Source organism: Vipera ursinii (assembly GCF_947247035.1).
Source record: "Vipera ursinii genome assembly, chromosome: 2".
NCBI classification, from domain to species: Eukaryota; Metazoa; Chordata; class Lepidosauria; order Squamata; family Viperidae; genus Vipera; species Vipera ursinii.
This window is the reverse complement of record NC_139513.1, coordinates 244780538-244795903: the sequence shown is the minus strand read 5'-3', so window position 1 is coordinate 244795903 and position 15366 is coordinate 244780538. Positions and strand designations below refer to the sequence as shown.

Here is a 15366-nt window from a genome sequence, read left to right as displayed (position 1 = left end):
TCTTGCATAAATATTAGGAACGCATAGGTAAAGGTAAAGGTAAAGGTTCCCCCGCACATGCGTGCTAGTCGTTTTCGACTCTAGGGGCCGGTGCTCATCTCCGTTTCAAAGCCGAAGAGCCAGCGCTTGTCCGAGGACGTCTCCGTGGTCATGTGGCCGGCATGACTAGACGCCAAAGGTGCACGGAACGCTGTTACCTTCCCACCGGAGTGGTCCCTATTTTTCTACTTGCATTTTTTACGTGCTTTCGAACTGCTAGGTTGGCAGAAGCTGGGACAAGTAACAGGCGCTCACTCTGTTATGCGGCACTCGGGATTCGACCCGCCAAACTGCCGACCTTCTGATCGACAAGCTCAGCGTCCTAACCCACTGAGCCACCGCGTCCCTCAGGAACGCATAGGAGAAAGGAAAAAGACATCTTGAACAAGGTTGCTGGGAACAAGGGAGGTTTATCATCATCCCTTCTGCTACACAGTAAAGTTTTTTCACTATAAATAGGTAGCAGGAGCCTATGGTTGAAAATAGGTCATAAGCTCTGGGGAAAAGGACAGAACTGCTACTGTTCCTTGGGCAGCAGAAAGAGTGACAAAGAGCAATGGTTGGCCAGTTTTCTTCGCCCTTACATTGAATGGCCTTTTGCTTGATCACACCCAATGTACATGTTTACAATACATTCCAGGCTGCTTATTGTAGGAATAGATCCTTCATAATTCAGTCCCTTTACCCTTCAGCCTGTGATGCTGTGTAATGCAGTCCCGAGAATCTATACTCAAATGTAAATCTCATTTACGACTTTCCGCTGAAAGTATTTAAGACTGCAGCCTTGGCCATGCACGTGCCTCTCTTGCCAATCATTCTTACTGGCATTTTTAAATCTGCATTCCAAATATGTACTTTCTATCCTGCCTCTATCCTGTTTCTTGCTCCTGTCCTTTTTCTGCTCCAGCTCTGGCCTCAGACCACCTGCCTTCTCTGGCCTCAGCCTACTTCCTGATCCAGCTCAAGTCCTCGCCATTCATAAGCTTTTGAACTGTGAGTATATCTTGAATTCTGCCAGTATTTTCTTCTCCCTGGCTACTGACTCAGAAGCAAATTAAAGACAAAATTAATAGGTATTTCAAGATGGACAAGTCCTGAACTAATAAAATATCCTGTGTTCTTTTTCTATCTTTTCCTCTTTAATTGCTTTTATGCTGAATATCCCAACTTGGGAAAGTCTGTGATAAATAATGATACTTGGACATCTCTAAATTCTGAACACGGAAACTGCCTAATACACATTTCCTCTGTAAATACCTTTAGTGTCACTATGGTTTTGAAACCAATTTAAACCATTTCAGGTGCAATGCATATATGAAGTGGTGGTCTGTGTGGCATCCTCATGTTGAGAGCAGTTAAGTAAGTTGGGAAGGTGCTTTGCAGAATTTCTTACATGATTTTATTTACAAAGGAATATTGTGTCAATAGTAAGGTTATAAACTACAAGCAATTGTTTTATTTCTGCAATCTACAAATATTTTTCATTTGTGCTTCTGTTCTTCTTGTTCCCAGTGCTGCTGCTTTACCCCAGGTCTTCATCATAATATTTTTATATGCCTTAATTTTTGCAGTTCAATAATCTGATTCATCCCAAAGGTTTTCTAACGTAGCAAGCATTGGAAAAAAAAAAGTAGAACGGGACAAGATTGAGTCCAAAGCTTGTCAGCCCTCTTAGTTTTAAAACTCCGTTTTTAAAAGACAATTCTCAGGTAGAGGTTTTGATGGGTTTTAAAGTCAATGAAACCATATTGTCTAAAAGGAATATTCACTTCAACTTCTTTCAGTTGACATAGTATGGAAAGTTAGCTTTGTATGCGTTTGTGTGTTTTAAGGCCTTTTTTCTCAAATGTCGTTTCTTTGGTTGATCATAATATTGTTGAAGCTCTAACCATGTACTTATAAATGCACCCTTTTTCAGGATTCAAAAACTCTCCTAAGCTATGGTAGGACTGGCAATCTCTGCTAATTACTAAATTTTCAGAAAGGAGTACAAATATTGATACCTTCCGAAGTGAACCATATATGTTACTCCTACCAAACAGCTTTTGTTTTTGTCTCTTTCATGTCACTGCTCTTATTCATCTGTTCTTGTGTATATGTGTATGGATTCTGTTTTACAAACTTTACAACTCCATGTAATACTTGTTCATGATTAATATTTATAGTAGGTTTGTCTGTAGGATTCTAAATATGCTATTCATGTAAAAGAATATTATTGAGATTTATTGAAAAATATTTGAGAACCACACATTAAATATGAATTGTTTTATATAGGTCTAATCACACTGGATATGAGACTCCACTGTATTTGACAAAATACCTTGAAAAAGAAGATGATTTAACAGTGTGGAACATGGCATTGCAAGTACTGGGCATTTTCGACAGGGATTTTCTTCAGAGAGATCCTGAATTATACCCAGTTTTAAAGGTAACAGAAGTGGATGCTGAAATTGACTATATTCAGCCTAAATATTCTCAACACACTAAGGAAGGAAAGAAACTAAGTTTTTGATCTGTTCTGTTCTGGAGCATTTTGCAAAATGTTACAAGCTAACAATCGGATTCTGATAAAAATTATACAATCAGAAGCTCTGTGTGCGTACATCTTTTTTTAAAAAATGACCCTCTAGTCCTTTAATTTGGGGTAGAGTCAGGGTGACTGTGTGAAGTTGAGCATTTATTGGCTGGATGCCCTTCCTGATGCCTATGTGGAGATTGCAGAAAATATTTTTTTCTTTGTGCCCTAAGAGAGAAACATCTACTGCTGTCTAGGATTGAATTCCCAACCTTCTGAGTGGGAGGCGAGCGTCTTCACCACTAGACCATTCCCCCATCACATATATATTCTCCTTAATTCAAGTACAGGAAATGGAGGTACATTTGGAGAATATAAAAATTATTTTTCTTTGAGAGAAGTAGAATGGGAAAGCATCTTTATAACAAGAAATATCAAACCTATAGTTAGGAAATAAGTTTAATAGGACTGACCATAATTTCTCAAAAAATGTGTTCTTTCCATATTTTGAGGATTTGATTTGTCACTGGTCAAGAATCAGTGTCTTTTTCCCAATTATAAAATAATGATGTCTTTTTCTTTTCTTTAAAGCAATACTTACTACCACGAATAACACCAATATATCATCGCTATGCAAATCTTCTTCGTGAGAATCCTAAAGCATTGGCTATGAAGCCACTCACCAAGTAAGTCTTAAATATGATTAAAATATTGAAGAATTTGTTGTTAAATACAAAGTAATAATGAGTTTCACTGATATTGGAGAAATTCCTTTCCAATTAAAATGTTCAAATAAATATAATTTATATACTTCATACTAAATATTTCCTGTGTAATACCTACACACCACTCTCTTATTTTTCAGAAAATAGCCACATAGTGTTGTCATCAAATTGTCTTCAAACATGTTTTTAGTTCATGCTTAAATCAGGGATTAACATTTCTTTTAGTTACTTATATTTTAGTGCTTTTAAAATAACAGAAAAAGAAAAGGAATAAAACATAAAAATAATGCAGATACATATATTCTCAAAAAAGATCCAGTGCATAAAAAGCTCCTTTTAAAAAAAATGAAAGAAAAAAACCAGACACCCCTCTCCCCCTGAACTATAATACGAGGGCAATTCGGAAATAAACCTCCATTTGGTTATCAATGACAGACTCACAGATACAGAGATACAGAGCTTTTATTATGCACATTAGAGCTACAGAGCTTTTATTATGCACATTAGAAAACTACAACATTACATTGTTGTAGTGGTGTTGGTTCATGATAACACTTGCCCACGCACCACTAGATGCACCCAAGAACTTTTGAAGCAGTTCCGTTGGGATGCTTTGATCAACCCTCCCCAATAGCCCTGATTTGGTGCCGAGTGACTACTACTAAGGAATTTCAAACCTTGTAAGACATTATGACATGCCTCAATTTGAATGGCGATTTATGTCAAAAAGCAATGTAATGTTGTAGTTTTCTTATGTGTATATTAAAAGTTCTGTATCTACAAGTGTCTGTCATCGATAACCAAAGGGAGATTTATTTCTGAATTGCCCTCGTATATCATTATAACAGGTACAATTCTATATATTCTTATTTAGTATAGGCATTACTCACGTACATGTATATTTATTTCTAATACAATGGAATAAACTATCTTTGGTGTTTAAACTTTTGTGTTTGTATAAATGAGTTCCAGATTTCATTATACAAATAAAGTTCTCCATACAAAGTCTACATCTATGGACAATCCATTCAAAGATGACAAGTGTAATCAGGTCATCAGCCCACCAAATAAATGGGGCCATGGATTTATCATTCCAAAGCTGCAATATCAGTCTTTTGAGCATAGTAAGGCATAAAGAATCCACTTACATTGTCCAGTTGTCAGATTCCATGTAATATGTATGAAATTCAAGAAAATATTGCCTTCTGAAAATTTTAACTTTTGTCACAGTCATATTTATATAATCCACTACTTTCTCCTCAAATTTAGTAAGTGTAGAACATTGTTAAAACATGCATTTTAAAGAAGCATTGTCCATATAACATTTTCAACAAAAGCTGACTATCCAAGCGTAATGGGGTTAATAGATTTTTTGATGGGCAGAGTCTGACACTTTTTTTAAAAAAAAATCAGAATTGTACACCTAGGCAGAATCAGTAATTTATAGATTTCCCCCCTTCCAGATTTTTGGTGGGTTTTTTGTCTTTTTAATTTTGCAGGGTTAGGGATATCTTTATTCTTTTAACCAAATGTATCTTTTCGTTGTGTCAAAATAGCAGGAAATTATACTTGTCAGCAAGGGTTGGAGAGAGGTTCAGGCAGAGCAAAAAGCATTTAGTCCAAGGGCCACCCACTGTTTATATCTTACCGCTGTTTATATATATGTGTGTGTGTTGAACTGTGTGTAATAGTGTATTACTATGTTGCAGGGATTGAATCCTTTTAGTCTCTTTCCTTATTAAGAGCTCTTTTATTGTGTTTGTGATCCTCGTTTGTATAAATGGATGATTAATCATGTAATAAACAGTGTATATATTTATTTAATTCAATTTACATGTACCTGAGTCCAAACTGAGTCGGAGTGGCTTACAATAAAGTAAGGAATATAAACACACTACAAAACAAAACAGAACTGATCATACCAAAAAAGTAATGTTTTATTTATTTTGTGTTGCTTTTAAAATGACAAAAAAAGAAATACAAAATACAAAATTAATTATGATAGAATACTATTTTAACTTTTTTTAAAAAGCACTTTCTCTGTATTTTTCCTTTTCTTTGACAATGTCTGTATTTTTGTCATAACAAAAAAATAAATAAAAAGCTAACGAAGGAGGAGGAAAAATCAATAAAATCCACCTTCATGATAAAAGGCAGAGATAGTAACTCATCAATTTTCCAAATTATTTATTCAGTCAAGACCAGAGAAGATGCACTACAAATATGACCTTGCAAACAAGCCCAGGTGCTAAAATGTATGCATTAAATAGTATTGATTCTTTGATGTAATGCATTGTATTTAATAGATTTCTCTTTCTTTCTCATTTTTATTATTTTTGGAGATGTGATGTAGAAGGCATTCTTAGAACAGCATGCTGGTTTGGGCTTCGCGACTGTTTAAACCTAGCTTCTGAATTCTTCAACAAGTGGATGAACAATTCCAAACATGAGTAAATAGAATTTATCATCTCATCCTTGATATAAAATCTACTCTTTTCCCACAAAACACATGTCTAAAGCTATGTAAATACCAGACATTGATTGTAAAAATAAGCACCAAATGTACAGAGAAGACAAACAAAAACAAAGTATTGGGACAGAGCAGAAGTAATAAATCCTAACTAAAGGTAAAGGTAAAGGTTCCCCCGCACATGCGTGCTAGTCGTTTCCGACTCTAGGGGCCGGTGCTCATCTCTGTTTCAAAGCCAAAGAGCCAGCGCTTGTCCGAGGACGTCTCCGTGGTCATGTGGCCGGCATGACTAGACACCAAAGGCGCATGGAACACTGTTACCTTCCCACCGTAGTGGTCCCTATTTTTCTACTTGCATTTTTACGTGCTTTCGAACTGCTAGGTTGGCAGAAGCTGGGACGAGTAACAGGCGCTCACTCTGCTACGCGGCACTTGGGATTCGACCCGCCAAACCGCCGACCTTCTGATCGACAAGCTCAGCGTCCTAACCCACTGAGCCACCGCGTCCCTATAAATCCTAACTAAAATCCCAATAAACCATATCGGTAGAAGCTGAAAAACAACATTGCATGCTTTAGGGATTCTATCATTTAACTACACAGGGATAGAAAATGCAACTTATAATGCATATGAAAGTAAATTTATTTTGTGCAAGAAGTGTCTAATTGGGTATGCTAGATGACTACTATTGGAACAACTGAAAATATAGAATGCTCTCTATTTAGGATTATATTAATCAGAAAGACTAGTTTCATCTCTTTATATTAACAGGTTGTTTCATTTATTATTGCAGGGTTCCTGTTTGTTTTAGTTCAGCTATTTGTTGCTATGGCATTTGGATGGGAAATGAGGAAGAATGGGAATTTTTATGGAAAATTTTTAAAAAGAATGAGACTGAAGATGCATACAGATCCAATATATTCTTTGCCTTGAGTTGCACTCGCATGCCGTGGTTACTTCAGAGGTGATTTAATTAATGTTTGCACTGACTGAAAAAATAAATAATTTCACAAGCCGGAGGCAATAGCAACATTACATAGTTCATTCACTTCTTGCTAGATATGGACAGCGATTCCTTAAGTTCATGATTGTATAATTATTTATTCTTTTTTTAAAAAAAGTTGCAAACATGAAAGTTTGCTTAATAGTTGAATGCTGTCTATGTTTAACATCCCTTTCTCTTGATAAAACACAAAACTACAAAAAATGCTGCATGGTAAGGTTGGAGTTCCATTTTTCAAATTCCTTTGTTCATTTCTTTGATCGTAAGATCACTTTTCTGAATAAAGTTACTTTACATACACCTAGAAATTCTCACTTTTGCACATTCTTCAAGAATTTATTTTCAGATGATTAAATTGGCAAAACCAAAATATTTTTAAAAAATCATGTTTCCAAGATAAATGTTAGAAATGTAACAAACATGAACAAATTCATGTAACAAATCTCACAATTGGTCTTATCTGCATTCTTCTGTGCATTTCTTTGATTGTCTTTCTTACAGAAAACTGAATCTTATTGTTTGACTGAAAATAGAAGTCTGACTATAGCAGTATTTTTCAACCTTGGGAGCTTTAGGGATGCTGACTGGAGGATTCTGGCAATCGAAGTCCATACATCTTAAAATTGCCAAGGTTGAGAAACACTAGACTATAATTTTAAAAGTTCTGAAATCAGGATCCTTGTCTATCTCCTCAGTTGTTTGTGTTTTTAGAAGAAACTATCTGCAGCGCTGTTCCATAATGGGGGTGACTGTAATGGTTGATATGTTTTTAAAGGAAAAACATTTTTAATGACTTTGTGAATGTCTCAAAGCTTTGGTGGGTCATGCACTTAATTGTTCAAGACATAATACAAGCTTTGTCTGAAGTTTCCAAATGTAACGTTATCAAAACGTATCTGTAATTCCTATAACAATGGTAACTTTGTATATCCCCCCATTCTTTCCATTATTTATAAAAGATCCCATTTATAATTGTACGTTTAGTAGTGTTTTAGAAATGAATGTTCTTCTTACAAATGTGATTTATTGTGAATAAACCTCTGTGCAGATACTTGCATTATATCCACAATGATGAGATGAATCCACCAATTATCACAGCCAAAGCAATTCAGAATGTGGCCAAGAATGAGATTGGATATTTGACAGCATGGACATTTGTATCAGAAAATCTTCCCATTAGGTAATGACAGTCAAGTTACATATCTTTGGGGTTGGGGGAGAATATTTGTCCTGAAATATTTTATTCCATTATGCATGAACAACAGAATTAGACATCAACATTAAGCAACAAAAAAACTGCTCCCTTATTTATTTATTTTAGAAAATCTGTTGCTGTAAGCAGCAACACTCTGGTATAAATCCAGAAAAATTCTTCTATATATCCATTTATACTGGGACTGTAAACTCACAGAAAGCTGGGAAGTAATTTTTATTAATTTCTTTTTTATGCAACCTGAACCAGTTCTAAACTGGTTATTCTTTTGTTCTCCTATTAGCATTCCATCAGCTGAAATCTAGATGTTCTTAGGCTCACTAGATTTACTGAGAAAGAATTGGATCACATGCAGTGTGAACTTTTCATATAGATGTTTGTTTATTTAGAAAATTTATATAGCTGCCCATCTTAATTTGTTGTTGTTGTTAGTTGCTAAGTCGTGTCTGACCCATCAGGACCCTATGGACAACGTTCCTCCAGGCTTTCCTGTCCTCTACCATCTTCTGGAGTCCATTTAAGCTCACGCCTACTGCTTCAGTAACTCCATCCAGCCACCTCATTCTCTGTCGTCCCCTTCTTCTATTGCCCTCAATCTTTCCCAGCATTAGGCTCTTCTCCAGTGAGTCCTTCCTTCTCATTAGGTGGCCAAAGTATTTGAGTTTTAGCTTCAGGATCTGGCCTTCTAAAGAGCAGTCAGGGTTGATCTCCTCTAGGACTGACCGGTTTGATCGCCTTGCAGTCGAAGGGACTCGCAGGAGTCTTCTCCAGCACCATAGTTCAAAGGCCTCAATTCTTTGGCACTCAGCCTTTTTTATGGTCCAACTTTCACTGCCATACGTTGCAACTGGGAAGACCATAGCCTTGACTATACACACTTTTGTTGACAGGGTGATGTCTCTGCTTTTTAGTGTGCTGTCTAGATTTGCCACTGCTTTCCTCCCCAGGAGCAAGCGTCTTTTAATTTCTTGGCTACAGTCCCCATCTGCAGTGATCTTGGAGCCCAGGAAAATAAAATCTGTCACTACCTCCATTTCTTCCCCATCTATTTGCCAGGAATTGAGAGGGCCGGATGCCATGATATTGGTTTTCTTAATGTTTAGTTTCAACCCAAGTTTTGCACTCTCCTTCTTCACTCGCAACAAGAGACTCTTCAGTTCCTCTTCACTTTCTGCCATTAGAGTGGTATCATCTGCATATCTTAGGTTGTTGATGTTTCTTACGGCAATCTTAATTCCAACTTTTGATTCATCTAGTCCTGCCTTTCTCATGATGTGCTCTGCATATAAGTTAAATAGGCAAGGCGACAGTATACAGCCTTGCCGGACTCCTTTCCCAATTTTGAACCAATCAGTGGTTCCGTGTCCAGTTCTCACTGTTGCTTCTTGGCCCACATAGAGGTTTCTCAAGAGACAAATAAGATGGTCTGGTACACCCATCTCTTTAAGGACTTGCCACCGTTTGTTATGATCCACACAATCAAAGGCTTTAGCGTAGTCAATGAAGCAGAAGTAGATGTTTTTCTGGAACTCTCTAGGTTTCTCCATGATCCAGCGTATGTTGGCAATTTGATCTCTAGTTCCTCTGCCTCTTTGAAATCCTGCCTGTACTTCTGGTAGTTCTCGATCCACATACTGCTGGAGTCTAGCTTGTAGAATTTTAAGCATAACTTTACTAGCATGAGAAATGAGTGCAATGGTGCGATAGTTGGAATATTCTTTGACACTGCCTTTCTTTGGAATTGGAATGTAAACTGATCTTTTCCAATCCTGTGGCCACCGTTGAGTTTTCCAAATTTGCTGGCAAATTGAGTGTAGCACTTTTACTGCATCGTCTTTTAAGATTTTGAATAGATCAGCTGGAATACTGTCACCTCCACTAGCTTTGTTGTTGCTCAGCTTTTCTAAGGCCCACTTCACTTCACATTCTAGGATGTCTGGCTCGAGGTCAGTGACCACCTCATTGTGGTTATCAGGGACATTAAGCTCATTCTTGTATAGTTCTTCTGTGTAATTTTGCCACCTCTTCTTAATCTCTTCTGCCTCTGTTAGGTCCCTGCCATTTTGGTCCTTTATCATGCCCATTTTTGCATTGAACATTCCCTTCATCTCTCCAATTTTCTTGAAAAGATCTCTGGTCCTCCCTATTCTATTGTTTTCTTCTATTTCTTTGCACTGTTCATTTAAGAAGGCATTCTTATCTCTTCTAGCTATTCTCTGGAATTCTGCATTCAATTGGGCATATCTTTCTTTTTCTCCCTTGCCTTTCGCTTCCCTCCTTTCCTCAGCTATTTGCAAAGCTTCCTCAGACAGCCATTTTGCTTTCTTGCATTTCTTTTTCTTTGGGATGGTTTTGGTTGCTACCTGTTGCACAATGTTGCGAACCTCTGTCCATAGTTCTTCAGGCACTCTGTCTATCAGATCTAATTCCTTAAATCGATTTGTCACCTCTACTATATATTCAACAGGGATATGATTTAATTCATACCTGAGTGGCCTAGTGCTTTTCCCTACTTTCTTCAGTTTAAGCCTAAACTTTGCAATGAGAAGCTCATGGTCTGAGCCACAGTCAGCTCCTGGTCTTGTTTTTACTTACTGTATAGAGCTTCTCCATCTTTGGCTGCAGAGCATATAGTCAATCTGATTTCTGTGTTGACCGTCTGGTGATGTCTATGTGTAGAGCCGTCTCTTGAGTTGTTGGAAAAGAGTGTTTGCTATGACCATCGTATTCTCTTGACAAAATTCTATCAGCCTGTGCCCTGCTTCATTTTGTACTCCAAGGCCAAACTTGCCTGTTATTCCGGTTATCTTTTGGCTTCCTACTTTAGCACTCCAATCCCCTATGATGATAAGGACATCATTTTTTGGTGTTAGTTCTATAAGGTGCTGTAGGGCTTCATAGAACCGGTCAATTTCATCTTCTTCAGCATCGGTGGTTGGGGCATAGACTTGGACTACTGTGATATTGAATGGTTTGCCTTGGATTCGAACTGAGATCATTCTGTCATTTTGAGGATTGTATCCCAGTATTGCTTTTCCTACTCTTTAATGGACTATGAAGGCTACTCCATTTCTTCTGAGGGATTCTTGCCCGCAGTAGTATACCTGGTCATCTCAATTAAATTCACCCATTCCTGTCCATTTTAGTTCGCTGATACCTAAGATGTCGATGTTCAGTCTTGTCATCTCTTGTTTGACCACATCCAGCTTGCCTTGATTCATGGATCTTACATTCCAGGTTCCTATGGAGAAAAAAATCTTTACAGCATCGGACTTTCCTTTCACCACAGCTGAGTGTCCTTTTGGCTTTGGCCCAGTCGCTTCATTCTTTCTGGCGGTACTAGTACTAGCCCTCTGCTCTTCCCCAGTAGCATATTGGACGCCTTCCGACCTGAGGGGCTCATCTTCCAGCATCATATTGTTTTGCCTTTTGGTACTGTCCATAGGGTTTTCATGGCAAAGATACTGGAGTGGGTTGCCATTTCCTTCTCCAGTGGATCACGTTTTGTCAGAACTCTCTGCTATGACCTGTCCATCTTGGGTGGCCCTGCACGGAATAGCTCAGAGCTTCATTGAATTACACAAACCCCTTCGCCACGACAAGGCAGTAATCCATGAAGGGGAATCTTAACTACATAACCCTAAATCAACCTGCTTTAACAGTTCAATTTTATTCTTTCACTGAAAGGTGAAAATATGGCAGCATAAACTGAGCATCTTTTCAAAAAATTTTCCTTTATAAAAAGTAACAATGCTCTTTGTCACAGGTTCACACTGGATGTTCTCATAACCACTGTCACTACTGACATTCAAATGCAAATGGTAAGTAGAATATGAAAATATAGCATAATGAGGTAACAAAAAGTATTTGCCCTGAAATGGAATAGTTCAATTATTTTTATGCCAAACGCCGTACTTAGCATTTGAATGACAGGCTGGGGCCTAAAATACAAGCCAGTTTGGTATAGTGGTTAAGCTGCTGGTCTTCAGTAGATAGTGATTTCTAGATCTCCCTTAGACATGAAAGCCAACTGGATAACTTTGGATCACACATTATCTCTCAGACCAAGTCACTTTACAGAGTTGTGGGGAAAATAAGAGAAGGAAGGACTATTACTGTATGTTTGCTGATACAAAATAAAAGTGGGATAAAAATCTTCCGGGTGAGGTTCAAGGTCTTGGTTATGATCTTTAAGTCCCTACATGGCATGGGTCCGGGGTACCTCGGGGACCACCTGCTGCCGGCTTCAACTCCCCTCCGCCCTGTGCGTTCCCACAGAGAGGGCCTCCTCAGGGTGCCTCCGGTCAGGGAATGCCGACTGGCGGCCCCCAGGGGGAGAGCCTTCTCTGTGGGTGCCCCGGCTTTGTGGAACCAACTGCCGGTGGAGCTCCGGACGGCATCGGACCTTCGAACTTTCCGTCGTGGTCTGAAGACCCATTTGTTTGAATTGGCCGGTCTGGCCTGATGGGGGAGTTGGGTTTTAAATTGTCATTTTAGATTGCATTATTGTTTTTTAATTGGGCACTGATTTAATCTTTGTTTTAACTTTTGTATAGTATTGTATTGTTATTTATATGCCCTGTGAACCGCCCTGAGTCCCCAGGGAGAAGGGCGGTATATAAATTAAATAAAACGTAAAACGTAAAACGTAAACGTAATGATCTATAAATAAAACACAATCATAACAGCATAACACTGAAGAGATTTTAGAAGCCAACTATGCAATTCCATGCTCAGTGCATGCTCATTTGCTAAAGCATTAATTGGCTAGCTGGCTACCATGCTTCAATTTGAAGACCTCCACTCGAAGTAAACATAACCACTTTGTAAGGCAAGCTATTTCAGTGGCTGACTCTTAATGTCAAGAAATTCCATCTGTGATCTTGAATGAAATTACTTTCTTGTAGCTTTAGCTCATTGGCTGTGGTCCTGATATTTGGGCAAACATACAAGTCAGTTACCTTCTTTGTATCACAAAACTATTATTATCTGCTCCAGCTTCTTGCCATTGTGTTAATTGTCCTTCATTATTTCCAGCCCCCTTATTATCTTCCTCTGAACTTGTTCCAATTTGCTGATGTTCTTTTGTCCAGAAAAGGACCTAATATTTCGTGTGGGAATTGACCAGGGCAGAATAAAGGGGTCAATTACTTTCTGAGATCTGGATTCTACTCCCAGTTCTTAAATAGCAATAAGAAACTTAACACATATTCATTTTGCAGTCTACTACTATATTGATAGTTTATATATTGGATTTTCATCCTGCCTTTATTATTTTTATAAAAAAATTCAAGGTGGCAAATCTACAAAATACTCTTTTCCCCTACTATTTTCCCCACAATCACAACCCTGTGAGGTGATTTGGGTTGAGAGAGAATGATTGTCCCAAGGTCATCCAGCCGGTTATTTATGTCCAAGGAAGGGTCCCAATTTCTAGCCTGATGCCTTAACCACTAGCCCAATACCTGGTGTATAAATCTGGGGTGTCTGAATGTCCACCTAATACTTAGAGGAGATACTTTCTGTGGGCAGCTTTTATTTCTATAAGATATCCCCATTTGAATTTTTCTCTAACTTACTATGTGAAATCCCATCCCCTTATACTTTATGTGGCATTTAGAAGCAGTTTTGGGTTGCTAGGGAAGGAGAAAATGGAAAGCAAGCTTGTTAGAACTTTTCCCAGTGAAATGTCTCCTGTACCTTTGCCCCCAAAATTATTAAGAACAAGAGTTAAGCCATTTCCATTTATATATTTGATTTGTATAATCACTTGTGTGATGATGATGATGATGTTATCCATTCAGTTGTGTCTGACTCTTGGGGATTCCATGGGCCAGGTCTCTCCACATCTTCCAATCTTGCACTACTTCTTTGAGTTTTTCCAGCCAGACCATAGAAAAACAATACAATACTCAAATAAAAACAATTATGTAAATACAATGAATACAATAATCAAATAAAAACAATTATGTAGATACAATGATTGCAAAATATAAACCAATCATTATTAAAAAATTAAAGGATATTAAAAAGATATACAAACCAGTGGCATGGGAGAATGAATAGTGGACCTATCTTAGGATGTTATTGGTTTCCTGGGACCCAAGCTTGGTGATATAACCAGGTCTGGAAGGACTTTTGGAATATTGACAAGAATGGTAGTTACTTGACTTTCCATTTATCTCTGTGTGTGCAGTTCCTTCTACTCTATAAAGAAAAGGATTACGGTATCTGATATACATTTCATTATGTTAAATTATGTCATAAAATACACTGCTTAGATTAACACTTGCCCTTATTACTCTTTGCTTTATTTTAGATACAGGTTTTGCTTAATAATACCCTTGAACCAGAAGAAAAGGTAGTGGCTACAGACATAATGCTGAAAGAAATATCTGAAAACGAAAAAAGAAAAAAAACAATGACCAAAAAAATCATGTGGTTAAAGGAAAATATGGACAATTGAAAGTTGAGAAATTTCTTTTTTTAAAAAAAGATATGTTCATAGCAATTAAAATTTCATGGGTTATTTTGGGTATACATAAAATTGTTTTCCTGTGCAAGCAATAAAATACCATTTGGCGGAAAGCAAAGTACTGGTATTAAATAAATTATGTTTTCTCCTAGGAGTACAAAATTTCTACAAAAACATGTGCATATTTTGTGGAATTCTTCCTCCGTAAGAATGCACTTCCAAATGCTATGTAAAAGGAACTTCAAGGAATATTATATATTAAGGAGATTGAACAAAGGAAATTTGTTATGTTTGAACTGAACTGGAAGCTAGATTACTGTTGTTCTCTGATGTGCCTTAGGAAATGGGACTCAAACACTTTCAGAACTATAGCTTTTTCCCCCAATGAAAATGAGGACAATAAAATATAAACATTTCATTATAAGAATATATCACCTGAAAATGTTTTTCTCTGTAGTGAGCTATAAAAGGTATATGTTTTTATATTGATATATATTAAAATTTACACAAATATAAGCTGTCACCGGTGTGACTACTGCCTGTCGATGGTCTTCAGGTTAGGCTGACACAGGAAATAAAGATTTGTCCCATGTTTGGGGCCTAGCAAGGTAATCTAAAAATAGTTAACAAGCATTTGACATATATCTCCCCTTGCTTCTCAGCTAACAAAGCGAGAGAGATCCTGTGGCTTAGAGGTGAAAACAACTGCCTAATGTGCAATCAGCCCAGGTTCGAATCTCAGTAGGGTATGGCTGACTGATGAAAACTAATAAGTTTGAAATGCATATCAGTCTCCCTTAATTCTTTGTTAGCAATTTAAAATTTACACAAATATAAGCTGTCACCGGTGTGACTACTGCCTGTCGATGGTCTTCAGGTTAGGCTGACACAGGAAATAAAGATTTGTCCCATGTTTGGGGCCTAGC

The 15366-nt window shown here is 37.5% G+C and overlaps 1 protein-coding gene across 1 annotated transcript in view; it reads left to right on the top strand.

Annotated features, from left to right (window-relative positions):
- LVRN (laeverin) overlaps positions 1–14845 on the top strand; it is a gene marked incomplete at its 5' end in the record, with an annotated part of 47675 nt that extends 32830 nt beyond the window's left edge. Inside the window, 7 exons of the mRNA XM_083356275.1 lie at positions 2314–2467; positions 3146–3240; positions 5622–5729; positions 6543–6713; positions 7801–7932; positions 11732–11786; positions 14285–14845. Of these exons, the coding sequence (XP_083212401.1) occupies positions 2314–2467; positions 3146–3240; positions 5622–5729; positions 6543–6713; positions 7801–7932; positions 11732–11786; positions 14285–14431 (862 nt within the window). The 3' untranslated portion in view covers positions 14432–14845. The remainder of the gene's footprint in view (positions 1–2313; positions 2468–3145; positions 3241–5621; positions 5730–6542; positions 6714–7800; positions 7933–11731; positions 11787–14284) is intronic.
- Between the last annotated feature and the right edge of the window lie 521 nt (positions 14846–15366).